The sequence below is a fragment of the Triturus cristatus genome, chromosome 4_2 (assembly GCF_964204655.1).
Source record: "Triturus cristatus chromosome 4_2, aTriCri1.1, whole genome shotgun sequence".
NCBI classification, from domain to species: Eukaryota; Metazoa; Chordata; class Amphibia; order Caudata; family Salamandridae; genus Triturus; species Triturus cristatus.
The window spans coordinates 50,246,737-50,264,043 of record NC_140586.1 but is presented as its reverse complement, the minus strand read 5'-3'; the positions used below and the strand labels follow the sequence as shown (position 1 = coordinate 50,264,043).

At 41.6% G+C, this 17,307-nt stretch overlaps 1 protein-coding gene across 1 annotated transcript in view; it reads left to right on the top strand.

The window, feature by feature from the left end:
• The first annotated feature begins 263 nt into the window (after nucleotides 1-263).
• RHEBL1 (RHEB like 1) overlaps nucleotides 264-17,307 on the top strand; it is a 40,104-nt gene continuing 23,060 nt past the window's right edge. Inside the window, exons 1-7 of the mRNA XM_085600424.1 lie at nucleotides 264-554; nucleotides 9,801-9,872; nucleotides 10,299-10,366; nucleotides 11,798-11,880; nucleotides 16,041-16,097; nucleotides 16,424-16,471; nucleotides 16,559-16,643. Of these exons, the coding sequence (XP_085456550.1) occupies nucleotides 509-554; nucleotides 9,801-9,872; nucleotides 10,299-10,366; nucleotides 11,798-11,880; nucleotides 16,041-16,097; nucleotides 16,424-16,471; nucleotides 16,559-16,643 (459 nt within the window). The 5' untranslated portion in view covers nucleotides 264-508. The remainder of the gene's footprint in view (nucleotides 555-9,800; nucleotides 9,873-10,298; nucleotides 10,367-11,797; nucleotides 11,881-16,040; nucleotides 16,098-16,423; nucleotides 16,472-16,558; nucleotides 16,644-17,307) is intronic.

Below are 17,307 nucleotides of genomic sequence, written 5' to 3'. Positions count from 1 at the left end.
TGAGGCCTCCAGTCTGCTCCGCCTCGTTTGACTAGACAAGCGGGCAACGATACGCACCCTCCCCCTCTCACATGGCTTTGTTTGCAAACAGTACAGAGCGGCCTCTGCTCGCCGACTACGTGCAAGAGTAGGGCGTTAACCGCCAATCACTCAGCCGAGAAACCGCCCCCTAGCCAGGATAGGCGGTGCCCCAAAAATTCTTGAATGAACAGTCAGCGAGTGACGCACTGCGCATGTTCCACCTGGTCTACGTCCTTTCCTTCAGCCAATGGGTCGTTGGAATGTACTGCCTCGGGGAGGGGCAGCCAGCGGGGTGTTCTTTATGGCGGGCTGGAAAGCGGAAAGGATGTAGGAGTAGCGCTTGGTCTTCAGGATTTTTCAGTCTGCGAATTAGAAGCGCGAGTGTTCGTGCTACGAGTTGCCGTTGCAGCCAGCATTCGTACACGCCTGCTCCGGTTCGGCTAGTTCTTTGGCAGCGTAAAGCCTCCTGAACACTTTGGCTCGCACCATGCCGAAGTTCCGTAAAATAGTAATTCTTGGCTACCCATCGGTCGGTGAGTGAAAAAAACGGTCGTTATGCTGCGCATGCGCGTATCGAATAGCACGCATCCCGCGCTTCGGTTACTGCGCATGCGGGACTAAAGAGGACAGCTCTTAGAGAGAAATGAACTGCACCTATCGGAAAGAGAATTGTGTTACTTAGTGTCTGTTATAAGTATAGCTTCGTGTTCTCGACACTGTTATGCCTAGTTTACGTCTCTCTGGCCCTTGAAGTTTCGACTTTATTTTAAGAAACTTTAGTTTTATTTGCTACTTAAAGGGGAGACGCCCTCTTATGGTGTGTTTCTTCATATCCACCTTCCGCCTCTGAAGGACCTCCCCACAGCCCTCTGCCATGCGGCGTACTCCTTTGCAGTTTGCCTTTACATTACCACAGAATAATGTTATGGATGTGTTGCGATAGGCAGGCAGTAGACGAGTTTATGTATGACTATATCATGCCAACATCCGATTCAGGTTGTAGACACCCATATTTTAAAGCAAAAATTGGTTTTATTTTAGTTTTCTCCCACCTAAAATTGCTTTCATTTAAGTTGTGAAAAATAAGTGCCCCCCCACCCCGATTTTTTTTTCAAGTCACAATGCTCTTTCGAAATGTGGTGTTTGTATACATGTATATAAAAAATACATGCCAAATTTTGGAAGAGGAGTATTTCTCCCATTTACTTATATCGCAGCCTCCATTGGGACTATTGACATGCATGGGGCTTGCAAGTGGCAGTGCTTAATCCAAGTTGCACAAGACCAGTCCCTGCAGCCCTACTTTGTAGATTTTGTTCCCTTAGGGTTGTGGAATTTAATAAAATCTACTTGCCGATGGGACAGGTTTCTTCAGAAATCTACATGTCCTGTTAAATAATCCACTTGTCTCCGTGGTGCGGCGATAAATTATAGCAGCAATCTCATTATATAAAAGTTCTTATAATAGCCTCTCTGAATATGCCAGGGCTCATGCTACAGTAGGGTTTGAATTCCAGCAATCTCCGCATTTTGCCACCTTACCTCAGATCTACATATTAGGGCTGGAAGTAGCGTTAAACAATATTTCAGGGCTGGAAACGGGGTCTGTGCAAACATACTAGCTTGTATGTTTTAGGGGTTTTCACCAGCTGTTCTCTAATATTTCCCCACTGGGAGAGTCTGGAAATGTACTCCTGACAAGAGCAGAAATAAAACTTCTTCCACTGTTTGGCGGGGGGGGGGTGAACTTGTAAACGCTCAACAGATTTACGCATGAGCGAATTCCACACATGCATATGTGCTTGTGCTAAAATGTTTCATAAATATTTTTCGGTAGTACAATTTCTTGACCTAATTTCTGTAAATTATTGTGAATTAATGAAAGCTGTAAATCTGCACCAACAAATGTGTACACTTTAGTGACTTTACTTAAGAATTGGGCCTTTAATTAGGTCTTAGTTAACCAAGACCATTTTAATAAAAATTATGTTTCTCTCTATAGAGTGGCTTCACTTTGAGTGATAATATTCTGCTCTTTCACCAGGAGCATATCGGCACACAAAATAGTTTTGCTAAGTGCCAGAGACTACTGTGGCGATGTGTGCTTTTTTTGAGAGCCCAAAATATTATTCCCTTTTGCCAATGCTTGTTATTATGATGAGGGCCTGGCAGCACCCAAAACAATAACGTTTTACAAAAATCGTGCCCGAACAAGACGCGCATTGACAAAACCAAAAGGCTGACCAACGTAAGACCTTTTGGCTCTGCCAATGATTGTTTATTTCATGTTTCCCATAATCTTGTTGAAACTGATTTCACTAACTTTTTTTCCATTGTAAATATTTTTGGGAATATTAGCGTGCATCAATACATTTCATTAGCTGATGCTTCAAAGAAATTGTACCTTTCACAGTAGCTTAGCAATTTTTTTTTTGGTCTAGTTGCATTTTGTTTGTCAACATTTAATTTGTAAGCAGACTCTTCTATCTTACTTTTAAGCTTCGGCAAATATTTGCATCTAATCTGGGAGCCTTATACATAGCATCATATTATTAAACTTTCAAAATGTGTATACGCCTTTTTATCCTGGGTCAACTGTCAGCAGTACAGTCCGAGCTTACAACATTTCCTAGAGCGCATACCCTAATAATAAAGGCTTTGCATTAACAAACCATAAATACAAGTTCAAACAGCATTAACGTATGAACACGACTATCACCTAACTGCAGACAATGCCCTTCCTTGATCCATAATGTGGTACTGTAAACTGCCCACCAAAAGGTTTTTACTGCAGGGAGTTAGGCTTACTTGTGCCAAGTTACAATAAAAAAAGTTTTTCCCTTGGATTGAATCACCAACTTTGATCAGCGTTCGACCATCAGTCATGCAAGCTTCTTCTCAAACATGTATTATGTCGCTAACCCCACATAATTATAAAAATTCACAAATTATTAAAGAGAATTTTCACAATTTTTATTCAATATACATAAATGTCGGCTAATGATTTAAAAAGTTGTTAAAAACAGAAAAATACTGTGCACAATTCATCAAAACATTTCGTATCGTGGATTCATTAAAAACAAGAGACAATAACAAGTGACATTAAAAATCATCAAAAATCCCGTTAATTCGTTAGAATCTATATTATGGTCGTATCACATGGAATATCTTTAGACTCCATAGTTCCTCGAATTTAACACCCCAGAAGCGTCGACGCGTTTCGGTGTGCAAACAAATTTTGCACCACCTTCCTCAGGACTGTATAATGATTCTCTTTGTAGGAAGTAGCACTAAAATCATGTGTGCCTGTGTAAGAAATGAATAAAATACTTTTATCAACACAAAGTATATCAACAGTATATTCCTCTACTAAAAGATTGTACAGTACATCACACATTAATTAGAAAATATATTAGAACATTCTTTCCTCCCTATTTCGCACAACTATGCATCATATTGCTAATGACAATTTCATTTATAATTACAGTAGGGTTCTTGGAGCAATGCTATCTATCCCACCACTCAATCCGAAAACCAGAATCAAACATACTGCATTCTAAAAGATAGGCTTTAATAACCTAACTTCTTTTTATCTTTCTTTATATATTATTATTGGTCTGAATGTATTACATTTAATTGTGTCAACCGACCATCATTTAAAAACCAGTATGCCAGAGACTTTTCTTAATATCATTTAAAAGACACATACCTTAAAATTAGAGTTGGACCAAGAGCTTACTGGCTGTTTGTTAATTATTATTTGCTCTTGTGGTAGACCTATAGTAGAATTTAAACACAATAAGCCTAGATCTACATTTTAAGGGCAGTTTAAAGATAACATCCTACTGAAAGTGCAGTTACCTCACCTGAATCAATGGGTTATAGCCATCACAGTACCATTTGTTATGGGATTGGCCAACCTGGACCATGCAAGGACCTATATTTTCATAGGACCTGTTGTAGGAAAAGAAAGGAAGGGGATCTGCAAGTCCACTCAGATAAATGACTTGACGTCATTAATATTTGAACATAAAATCTGACCCAACAAAGAGGCTACGATCCTAAATCTGTTGTGTCTGTTCTGCCTACTTTGCCGAGTTTCTCCTTAGCTGCAATTTATTTAGTTCGAGCATAAGGTTTCTGCGATTGCTGTTAATTTGATATATATTCTCTTTGGCTCTTTTATAAAAAACTTGAAAGAAAAAAGGAGATTATAAAAAATTATAATCACAATGTTGTCCAGTGATATTTTAGGATCAACTATATGCAACTAACGGGCAATGATATGTCCTATATTTTACTGCCGTATTCTTAGACATACCTCTTAATAATCTTCACGCCGAAAAAGAAAAACGTTTTTTATTCGGAGTCCGGTCTACGTACTCCACCCCCCCCCCCCCTTCTGTAAGGCTTCTATTTGAGACGATATCTGCAAAATATATGTTTTCTTATTGTGTTTTGCATAAGCCACAATGCTTAGCCATGGTAATAATTACCGACTGTGTATGTTATATAGTCTCTATTCGGATACAAACAGTGGTTAATGCTGTGCCCCTTACCGACCATGTATGCTAGATGGTCTCTAGTCGGGTACAAACAGTGGTCTATGCTCTGTCCAAGCCCCAACTTTATACTATTGGGGCGCTTATACCGGGTTTCTTAGGCAAAACCCGATTAAAAAAAAAAAAAAAAGTACAAGCACACAATGATAATCGTGTGTTCCCTTTATAAACCTAAACCAGGAGCCCCATGTGTCCTCTGTGCCCTGTCTGACCTCTTTCTGTCCTCTCTGGTCCCAAGGACAAAATAAACATTACAAATTGTCCTTGACCCCAAACAATATGTCCTGGGAGTTGGGCTATAGGAATTTCCATACTCCTGTTGACCTTTCATCCGGTTCCAATCGGCTCTTTCATTTAGAGTTCTCATCACCCTTGCCTTACATTTCCATTACTCTTTAATCTTGCCTGATTTGTCAGCTCAAGGAGTCTCCTCTTGTTCCTCAAACAGTAAGCACACTATACAGTCTCCTGCTTGGCAGTGTACCACCATTTCAAATTGACCTGTCCTTTGAGAATTAAGTAGTGAGAGACACTCAACTAGCAGGTGGTAATGTCGATCTTGTACTCCTCATGTATATTGTGTTGGATTACACTAATAGGGCTGCAGACTTCAATGCGGCTGGGATAGTGTGAGGTAATCCAAAACTGTGCCCCCTCCCAGAAGGATTCTATAGAATTATCCAGAGTTCTCTGAAGGAAATCACAGATCCAAACCTTCTTATAACAATAAGAAGCAGGCATTGACAAAGCAAATAGGTCTCCTCTTTGAGATCTTATTGCATTTTCCCAGAGGTCGTGCAGCATCATCAAAAATAAATAAATTCATATAAAAATGCCATGCGTCGTTTTAATGGTCTATGTATTTTATATGTTGTGAAAAAGGATAATCATTCAAGAATTCATTGTTTCAATTGGCTTTGGAGGTGATATGTGACTAGAGAAATTAATGCAATAAATTTGAAGGGACTGTGTACCTATAAGTAGGAATTAATTCATGTTTTACCTACGTTAAATTGCGTGGTATCCCTCCAAATCAGCAGCATCCTGTTTTTCTCTATACTGGCTTCAAGGCAGCCTATATATTTGGTGATCAACAAATTCCAAACAATTACATTTCTTTCAGGTAGCAGGCACCCTTGCGAGAAGGCCTGTTTCTTCTCTCTCCAGCAAAAGGCACCCCAAGTTCTGGATTAGTTGTTCAGGGATGTGATAGTTGTGTATTTAACAAAGTATCGGACTTGTTCTTGTATAAACATGGGATTTTTAGCACCCCCCCTCTTGATCCTATCCGCTACGACCCCTGTTTACATGTAGATTTTCCTTGGTAGCAATACCCATCTCCTCCTTACTGCGCAGGGCCCAAGAAAATGAGGGGCAAGTTGTGGGGATATCCCCCCCCCCCCCCTTTTTTTTTTTTTGGGTCGAGCATTCAAGACCTCTTGTATATACTTATATGTGCATGTACTCTGTGGGTTCTGGAGATCAGCCCTAGGACTTGTCTGCTTCCGCTTAGGGACTTTTTTTTTCTGTTCAACTGCCTCTATTTAACTGTCTTGATAGAAAACGACCAGCAGAGGTCAGTAAAATACCCGAATCACTTTAGCATTCTCTAGATTCCAGTCCATAGAAATAGTCTTCCACGAGCACCTGTAGACAATACAATTTTTTTTAAATATTGTATTTTCAGTGATATGACCACCGAAGGCCCTGCTTTTTATATTGAAAACAGAGCTTTGGACTATGCCATTTCCTGCGGAAAGGCAATATTTCTCTCCATTTGTTCCCATACTTGGCGTGTGACATAGTTTGGTGCTTACTTTCCCTCCATGTTAAAGTACAGTTGATGTTTCAAAGGCGAGACCGATTGCATTGCAAATGCTTGTTATTTTTAATTTCTGTAATTCAAAGTAGCTAGGTTTGATAGCCCTGTGGAGTAGGCTGAGGGGACAGCCTGTAGGTATCATTGGTTCTGCAGGTGCAGTGGAACTAATACCCCAATTGTGGCTGTTTTGCTATCCTTCCTGGCATGCACCAGTGCCCATGGCACTCTTGCAGTGCCATTGTTGCTTTGGGCTCCAGTAATTACATAACGGAAGGAAAAATTGAAGCATAGGAAAAACCTTAGCTCGGACCACTGGGGAAAAAAATAGTAGGGAGAGGGATGGGTGCAGATGGATGCCCATGTTTTTATACTGAGGGCAGAGTAGACAGCCGCTGGCAAGGATGAAGTTAGTAGTTATCATTAGTGAAGCAGGTCCAGTGGCACTGGGGCCCAACCGTATGCACAGCCCAGTAAATCACAATTATGTCTGTCTTACTTTACAAGAAGGGCGTCGGGGCTTGTATGACTTGCTAACATTATTGCTAAGGGCACCCTTGCTGCAGAGAGTAGGGCAACATGTGAGACCTATTATTATTAATTCACCTTTCTCAAAAGGGACAGGTCAACTGTTTCAAGATCGGGATAGCCAGGCATTGTGGGGAGGGCGTGAAGAAGGAAGAGAAGGCATCATCCTACTTGGGACCGCAGCTATAACAGCATTTCTCTTTTATAAGCCTCCCATTTAGAGTGGATTATGAGTTATAGAAAAAGTACCCCAGAGACCATCTCAGAAGCCATGCCACTCCCGCACCCCCAGTCTTTGTCATAACGGTTTGGAGGGTGCTCTTACTTCAAAACCTTTTGTTCAGGCGGACTCGGAGCAAAAATGTTTGAAGACCATGGCTCTAGTCTAAGGCTTGGAATGTGCCTTAACCTCTTCTGTGCCCATGACGAGATAGTCTCGTCATGGAGCACGGTTGCGCTGTGCCCATGACGAGACTATCTCGTCATGAACCCCGCCCGCTAATGTAACGCCCGGCACAGGAGGGGGAAAGGGCGTGGCACTGAAGGGGTTAATGTGGTCAAAATAGCCTTGATCCTGCGCATGTCCTCACAAGCATGGATTTTGGCACGTATATCAGCACAAGTATTACATTTGTGATAGACTAATAGGAAATTAATTTGTATGCAGATGATGTCCTTTTTTGTCTGGGATCACCTAAAACCTCCTTTCCAGAAGTAAGGAAACAATTGGAATCCTTTGAGAGTGGGTTAGGTTATAATATTAATGAACAATCAGAAACATTTAATAGACCGCCCCCAAGGAAGAGGTCCGGGACTGGGAACAAGCATTTCCCTTCAGATGTGCCAAGCGACATATTACATTTTAGGTGTTAAAATCACCCCTGAGAGAGCAGGTTTTTTAAGGGTGGTTGTGAAATGGTCTTGGACATGTAACATGACAGCATTGTCAAATCTTTTGAACAGTGCAAGGATGGCTTTCACATAGATGAGGGGAAAAAGGCTAAGATGAGCAGAGGTTTAACACAGGGTTTTACGCCTCAGATTTAAGCAGGCTGTCATGAGGATGGGAATTTCACTTGAAACCGTTCCAGGGGTTTGTCCAACATCCTATGTCTCCTGCGCTCAAGGGCAATGGGTCTCTTGGTAGGAGGGGTTGAGTTTTCATCGAGAGAAATGACAAACGCAGTACATGAAGGGATTACTTTTTGGATGAGATCTGAGGGGGGTGATTGTGTTAAACTAGAGCCTGTAATATGTTAAATGGGTATAATGAGGGGGGGGGGGGAAGAGTCCTTCCTTCCTATAGTTTTTGTCACCCTTAAATAACTTAGATTCCAGACCCTAACATTAAGGAGGTCTTCTTCGTTTGGAAGATATGTAACATGGGATGTTATAGGGTCTGTTTGGAAAACTTAAATAAAAAGATATTTGATTTGAAAAAACCTTGATTTGATCGCAGGAGGGTGTGTATTTTTTTTTATTTTTGACCAGAGCACAATACATAATGAAACCAGTCACATCCAGATAATTTAGAACTAGTACTACAGCCCTAGGTTCTGAACAGAATTGATTATGGTAATGCATTCCTAGTTGGTCTCCCCAAGTACAGATTGGCATCTTTGAAAAGCAGTATTACATGCCACTACAAGATTGCTTGTTCGAAAATACCACAGCGATCATACCATTGTGCTAAATGACCTCCAGTGACACCCTTTGGAGCAAAGATTTAAATTAAAATTATCGATATGACCTAAGCATGCCTAAATATCTGGCAAGAAAGATCACTATCAATGGCGGCAAATGCACTTCCAGAAGCAAACGAAAACTAGCATTATGATTGGCCATTTGTTTAACTGGACACTGTTTTTTTGTGTGCAAATACACCTTCTTTAGCAAATAAACCTTCCACACTATCTAGAAATCCCTTATGAATTTCCCAAAATTTTCATTGGAGTCTTTGCTTTCCATTGTCCCTTGCTTCTTTCTATAATGTCAAATTGAGTTTCGCAATTACTTAATTTCTAGTTTGTAAAGCACTACGCTGCCCAGAAAGCCTGATATGCATGCTATTAAAAAGTATAAGTAAGTAGTTATGTATAACCATGATTCGTTAAACCCCTCATGGAGATACTTGCTTAGGAGTGAGTGGCCCCTAGTTCAGATCAATGCCCAGAAGGATAGGTGGTGGGAGGAGGATTGGGTCCACCTTTTAGGGTTTTTGAACTGACTTTCTCTGATGTGCTTCCGGAAACAAATTTGTATATGATCTATTATAAATAGGGCTCCCAGTTTTATGGTATTTATTTTTTTGCCATTTCCGTCTCTATTTATCCATATTTATTTTGGGTTTTGTGGAAAAATTAAGTTGAAATTAGTATATTTCCACATTTATTTTAACCGATTAAAATATGTGCTCATGCTTGAATGTCTTCCAGGTTTCAGTGCTGTGAGCACCCACAGAAGATAAATCAGTGTACTTATATGAAAATATGCACATTTCTGTATCAATCTTTTGCATATCTACTGCTGTTAAAGGGTCTTTACTAAAATGTATTTCTTCTTTTAACCCCCTTATCTATCAATCCCCACATACATTGGCCTGGTAGTCCTGGCATACATTATTTAGAATTACTCAAAAAGAAGCCCAATTTCCGTTTTTATCCACATTTAAAAACAAACACAGAGAAGAAAATAAATGTTTTCTGTCTGTATTTATCTGTAAAAATGAGTAAAAACGGAAAACAGGGAGCCTTAATTATAATGGAAGGGCTGGTAGTCCTGGTAAATGTATCCACGGGGAGGCTAAAGTGCCTTTGTTTCTCTGTTCACATGGGGCAGTGGATGCTGACTCTGTATCTTTCTCTCCATAGGGAAGTCCTCTCTGGCCCTGCAGTTCATTCGGGGAAACTTCTGTGAGGATTATGAACCTACTATTGAGAACAGTAGGTATCCCATATGGGTAGATGGAGGAAGTCTCCTCAAACCACCAATGCCCCTCCTTCCTCGCCAACATTCAGTTGTGCCCCTTTTGGCCCAGGCCCTACTTTCTCAAACTTCACCGAAATATGTACCTTTTGAATGCATGAGGTAAAATGTCCATAGTGTAGCATCTGTGTATGACTGACCTGTACACGAAACGCCCAGCTTTTAATATCTATTTGGATTGGTGATGCCATATCTTTATCTTTGGTATTCTCACTTCTGATGAATATTTGGTGTCCTGCTTCGGACACCTGCCTTGGACACTTGTTTGGGAGTGGGGTTGGGTGGGTGGGTGGGAGACAGGCTTTTTATTTCTATGTAGTGGCTTGAAAACTGATTGACAGTTTTTCCCCCTCCCTCTTTTTCCAACCCCCCCCCCCCTATAGCCTTTAACAAAACCTTTAAAATTGGAGAAGACGAGTTTCAGATGACGGTGGTGGACACAGCTGGGCAGGTGAGGGTTGCACATTACAAGCATATGTAAAATAATGCTTCTTACTGGAGTTTTCATCTGGCAACCCATTGTCATCCGCTTTGTTTTCCCTTCACTTTCCTGGAAAAACTTAGCTCGGTGGTAGTTACTGTTCTGTATATTAGCTATGTCAATTAAAATGTACTAATCTCCTAGAGTAGCAAAGGAGAAATGACGTTCGGTCCGGTCTTAATTATTGTGATATGTGTAGGATTTGTGGGGTGTCTGTGACATAGTGATGGAGGCACTAACCGGTGCCTTTGATATTTTACTGTGGTAAATATCAAAGGCACCTACCTGGTGTTTTTGCAGCCAGAGATTTTGCAGTCATAATTGTGCATAGCTCTTGACATAGAATCCATGCTTATCTTATCAAACTCTGAAATACATCCCCGTTTCTTTTGTCTGTCTTGTTCATGTCTGATTTCTTGTCATGTTAAGGGGATTGGAGCCCATTTCCAAATGTGTGGGATCAGATTGCGCTATGCTTAAGTGTTGCGAAAGGTGGGTAAGCCAACTAGAGGACATGGGAGAAGCATAATGAATGTGTAGTAGTTATGGGGGGTGTAATTTGCGTTTATCAGAATTTCACACAATTTTGGCAAAATTGACGCTAGTGTGTATTTTGCACCAAAAATATAGCGCAAAATGACAGATTCGCATATCGTGCAAGAGTGCATTTAAACACAGCACCGCAAACAGTAGCTTACCTGCATTCTGTTTGCTGCAAATATTTGCCTCCGCACATAATTGTGCAAAGTGGAGTAGTTTGAGGAATTATGTGTAACTATTGTACACAGAAATCCCCAAATTATGCTGCGTAATTTACATTTTGCCCAGGCCTATAGTAGTTTGTGCTGGACAACAACCTGCTAAATACTAAATTATTAATGTTGCTACTTGCTTCTAGCACTAATTTCCTGGTTTAATCCAACCTCCACATACCAAGGGAAATTGGTGAGGGCCAGTTATTTTGTTGATGATAAAAAAATTGCTTGGTGGGATACACTTATCTGCTATTCCTTCATTTTTGCTGAAACTTGTGGCGTGTGCAGCTCACCAGGGATGTTGCTTGGTCATCTACGCCTTTGTTCGGTGGGCTTTGGTAATAACTCCAAAAGTCCATAAACCGCATAGTCTCAAAATGCACAACCTTCTTTTAGACTCCTCAAGACGATATGACCATTGCAAAAGTTATTTTTATTATTTGAAATATTGCACCTGTTAAAACAAAATAAAAAGAAATTGTCAGCAGCAAATCTATTTTGCAAACGTGTTTGCTTCCTACAGAGAACCACATATCTGCGTTTGGGAGTATTGGATTTTGAGTGGTTGCCAATATACTCTTGCACAAGCGAGTGTTGGCATTGTTTTTGGGTTTTGGTAATAACTTATCTTTTATTTCTTTCTCAGGATGAGTACAGTCTGCTACCTCCTGCGTTTGTCCTGGGAATTCATGGCTACATCGTTGTGTACTCGGTTGCCTCACAGAAGAGGTACGTCCCTGCATGTGTGGGCAGTGCCAAGGATGTCGTCAGTCTATATTGACATGTGATCAGCACCCTTTGCTTATACACAGCTACCTGTGAAGAAGTACTGATGCTTGTAACAGCTACTTAGGGGAAACCTTATGTAATCCTGCTCACAGATGTGAATTCCAGAGCGACAAACAATACCTTGGCTCCCAACAGTTGGGAGAGGAAAGTCACTTAGCTGACCTGCTAGTTAGCACATCACACCAAAAGCAATCAATGTGCCAAATCTGTACTCTAGCCTACCACAGCTGTTTTCTGTGTAACACAAATCTGTTTGCCATCTGGCACTCCATGTAGGATTTCATTGCTTGGTTCTGTCCGTTCCCCCAGATTGTGTGTATTGCTTGAGGTGGCTAGAGTAGGATTCCTTGTTAAAGTTCCATCCTATATTCAAGGCCACTGGAATTATGCAACAGGGGAGGGTCAAATTATGCGGCAAGTTTGAGTAAATTATTGCAGCACGGAAAGGCAAATTATGCAGGTCATTTTGTGATAGTATTCCTTCATTATTTTGTAATTTGTATAATTGTTAACACTGTCTGGGCATTGGTTGCACCGTATTAGTACTAGTTTAACACCCAAATATAGCAAGAGGCAACAGAAATGAGACCAGTCAACCTTTGCAAAGGGCCTTCCACTGCACGCAAACACATGTTGCTTCATTTTTAGTAACTTTTTGAACCGTTTGAGCTAAAAATGATATTTTTGTTTAAATCTGCAGATTATGCAGCAGATGATGCAGTTATGGGGCCAATGTATAATTATGCACACAAAAAAAACGCTGCTTCCTCAGTCGCATAATTCCAGTGGCTCTTGCTTGTATGTATGTAGCCCCTAAATTTGTTGGATGCTACGTGGGTAAATGGCAGCCTGAATTGTCTCTCCCATCCCATTAAGTTGCAATTGGCGGCAACTGTACTGGTTCCAGCAGGTTAAGGAGTGATGTGACAACCAATCAACTCTCTGGGACCAACTGGCTTTGCCAGTGATTTTTGCTGATGCTGTTAAGTATTTGAGGGACAAAATTAGGCATGATGGCGTTGCTGCTATTGCCACACCCCTACAGAATAATACATGCACCACTTTCCCTTTTTTTTAATTATTTTTTTATTATATATTTAATAGGCCTCTTAATATTTTACCGTTTCAAGATGGCCATTACACTGGTTCTAAATGTAGTAGCCCTGCTGGAATTTGAAATCAAGAAAGGACTATTTACAATAACTCTGTAAGATTGGACACCCACTGCTATGTTTAGTTTCTTTTGTGGCAGCATATGCCCGCTGTATTAATATAGCAGCATGTTTCATTTTTTACTTGTATTTTAATTTATATTACATATATTGTTGAATCAATGTTTTTTGTTTTTTTGCGGTTTTGTCAAACGATAAATGCAGAAGTGAGTCAGTCTATGGATGCATGAGTGCAAAGATGAGTAACATAGTGCATGTATAATGACTTATTGTGTGCCTAAACCAATCAATGACGCACACAAAAAATATTTAAATTTATAAGCCAAACTTATTTGCTTGTTTTTTGTTAGAATGCTTAATGAGTGCATGTGTATTCCAGTTGCCTCCTTCTCATGCTTCTGTTTCTCTCCCGCCCCCTGCCTCTTTTCCATGCTCCCCTCTCATTCATTCGTGTGATTCTCTCCCCGCTCCACTTTGCTGGCTCTTGCGCTTGTGCTTCTTTACCCTTCCTCTCCAACCAAATAAGAGTAATGAAACAGTCATTGGCGTTTGTCATTTTGTCGAAAATGACACATCCTTGTGGCCGCATAATTATACTTATTTTTTTTCCTTTATGCTGTACAGCATCTGCTCCGATGCTGTAGAGCATGAAAAAAAGACAGTTGCAGAGCCAGGAGATCTCTACGGCAAGACCTGTTGGCTTTGCCAGTGCTTTCTTGTTTCTTTAGTTTCTGCTCACCAGTGAAATCAACAAACCACCAACAGGCACAGTGAAGTATCAGTCCTGCACAATGCTAGTCTTTTGAGTAAAGAAAGTACTGTAATCACGTTGCTTAATATTGCACCTTACAATTAAGGGCATGCAATACAGGGCTAAACTCCTGCCTGTGATTATCGGTACTCCACTGTACAGTGCCTTCCCCTTTACTAACTGAGTTGCTCAGGGTCTGTGATCTCTAGTGTCTAATCAAGCACACAGGGCTAGGAGCAGCTGAGTAGCCTGATCACCCCAAAAATATATATCTCAGTACAGTGATTGTCTTTCAAAAGAAGCAAATACTTTCATCATGCAACAGAACTACATGTTTGCAATTCAATGTATGGTAAGCGCATGGTTATGCTCTCCGATACGGTCTGCTGTGTCTGGGTGCTGCAGACATCAGGAGCACGCTAGGCTTCTCTTCCTTGACAGTCTCCTGAAGGGCCAGGCACACTAGTTCCCTCCTCAGCAGGCAGGATTGATTGACCCTCTATTCCTCCAGCTGAAAATAAAGACTTCAGGGAATGTCCCCTGTTCTCTTGGAATGCAAAATTAGACCAAAACCAGCCCTAGAAACTTAGCAGCTCTTCAAGTGCTCTGCAAAGCACTCCCTTCCAGAAGAACGTGGTGCTAGAAGAAAGTGGGGTGTTTTGGATTCAATTTCTCTATGGCGGATGTGGATCCACTGTCTCAAAACTTCAGAAACCGTTTGATTTGATTCTTCTTTCAAGTGTCCTTCTCAGGCTGCTCTCCAGGCACATCTTTTGTGTAAAGTGATGTTCTCACAGCAGGTAGCACTGGGGTGATCCCCAAGAAGGGGCACCCACCACAAGGGCACAGTGAAGTTGGAGACCTGGCTAGCTTCATCCCTTCTAAAGCTGTAATCTGGGAAAGACAAGATGGCAGGCCTGACCTCGAGATTTCCTCACCTGAGCAACCGAAACAGCAGTCCCTTCCCTTAACCCCTACCATCAACCAAACTGACAGTGCTCAGGATGAACTAAGCAGCCACTTGCCTGCAAATCGTTATAGAACTTCTAAAGGCTGTTCTGTCTCCCTTCTCATGGCTTCAGTGTTCGAATCCCCACTCTCCTGTCGAAGACAATACACTTCCACTGTGTGGGGAGCCTGTCCTCATCCTCCATCTTATGCCACACACTCAAAGCCTTACTAATACAAATGTACTGCACACCTACTATATTCAGACACTGGACATGCACATGGAGTGACAGCAAAAGGTTCTAGAGAATACAACAGAATAACTTAAAACCAGAATGGTAGGTAGGCCGCACTCTCATTGAGAGACATAAAGTGCTGTTGAGACTAAGGATTCATAAAACACTCAGTTCTGCCAGCGCCACTTAGCCCAGTACTGCGACAATAGCCATTCATCCACTATTAGGACACACTTCGCACTCTGTCCCAGATAACGGCACAGGTCCTGGATGTAAAATTTTCAGGAATGGGCTTGGACCTCTGCTCACACAATAGATGAACGTCAGAGCCAAGATAAAAGTTAAGATAAAACAAAAGACTCCCATATACCATGCGGGAGACACTTAACTTGAAACTATGCAGATAATTGTGTGTATGTGGCAGGTGAATCAAAATCAGATTTTATTCTGAAATACCTATAGTTGTTGGAAAGTGAGTTTGCTGCAGCCTTTTAGTAGCTCTCAGAAAAGGGAAGAATTGCAAAAAGTGTTCCCATACCTCTGCGTGCACACTAGCGTTCTGCTTGTGGTGAAATAAAATGGTATGCATGGATCTACTGCAAGAACCAAAGGCCTCTCTGCCTTGTGAAATCTGTGACAGTTTCTTGTTGTTAAAGGGACGGAGGATTATTACAAGTCACGAAACTACAAGTGTTGAATACCTCGAGCTATGTAGCTCAGCGGAAATAGTATTTGAAGTCAGGCATTCTAATAATCCCGTTTGTATATATCTTGACCCTGAGCGAACATATCGCTTGGTAAAGCACTGCCCCCTTTTGTAACTGATGACTGTCTCCTTTGTACCTTTTTGGCACTACAAGAATCATACCAAGTGCAAAGCTGCTCAGTGTTGTGTCTCTGATGCACAGCATCCTAGTGCTATACAGAAGGCTATTCGTGGTGGTGGGATGTGTTAGTTCAATTTAGCAATTGTTGTTTTCTTTCTTCTTCCAGCTTCATCATTGCTAAATCTATCTTCTCCAAGCTGCAGGACCGGAGAGGAAAGTGTTTGTAAGTATCTCTGTCTCCAAGGCACACGTATGTAGAGTAACCACTCTTGGTGCAGACCTCTCCTACCTTTCTCATCGCTTTGCAACTTTTTTTTGTCGCATCTCTGGACTCAGGAAGCACCCCTCCACTTGTTGCTCTGGGCTATTGACTCAAGCGGGTGCATTTTCCCGCCCTTTCTTGTTCTATTACACATCATGGAAGGATCCCTCTGCTTAAATGAATCTCCCCACGGTGCTGTAGACTATCCAGTGCATCTCTCCAGTTTTTCCACTCAAGCACTCTTGCTCCTATTTTCTCTGAATCCCTTTGCTTTCTCTCTCTCTCAGAATGCCAATTGTCCTGGTTGGGAACAAGACAGATCTTCCTCCCCACAGGTAAGTCGCCCTTTTGGATTTAATATTCGTGCCCTAATCTTGTGTGCACTGTGTAGTAATCTCACGTCTCTGTTCTGTCTTATGCAGTCGGGAGGTCCAGGTTGAAGAGGGGCAGAAGTTGGCTGATGCCTGGGGTGCCGCCTTCATGGAGTCATCTGCCAAAGACCCCGAGGTATGCGAGTGGGCTGTCATAGGGGTCAGTGGTTAACAGAGGGTGCACGAAGGGTCCTGCTTTCTGTTGATTAGTCTATAGAGCAGCGTACCCCAACTGTGGGTCGAGCTGAATATTAGTCTATAGAGCAGCGTACCCCAACTGTGGGTCGAGCTGATTTTTGGTAGGTCGGGGAAAGTCCAAGCAATAAATAAAGAGGTCCTTAAATTCTGTGTTTAGCGTGTCACATATGCTGTTTTTTTAAGACCGAGGCCTTTAAAACAAGGCTACGTCTTCTGACAAATTGCTGCTTATTCTTTTAACATGGGGATTGGTGACTGCAAAGTGAGAGGAGTTTTTTAAAGCAACTTATGTGACAATCTTGCTGGAGTATAGGGTGTGTGAAAGGAAAGGCGTTACAATGTTTTTTGTGCAGCACACCAACGTGAAAATACGTGTAAATTAACTGCATGCATTCAGCAGTTAACTCTTTAACCGCGGTGGAAATTCCGCCGCGGAGTGGGCGGGGCCGTGTCAGCCAACGGACGTGCGCAGCACTACAGAGGTAGTGCTCGCGACGGCCGTTGGCCGACGAATGCACGCAACGGGTTAAGTTAGGCACAGTTTTCTTTGTAATTCCAAAGTGTGCTGGAAACTCTTGATTCAAGGAAATCAAGACTCTTAA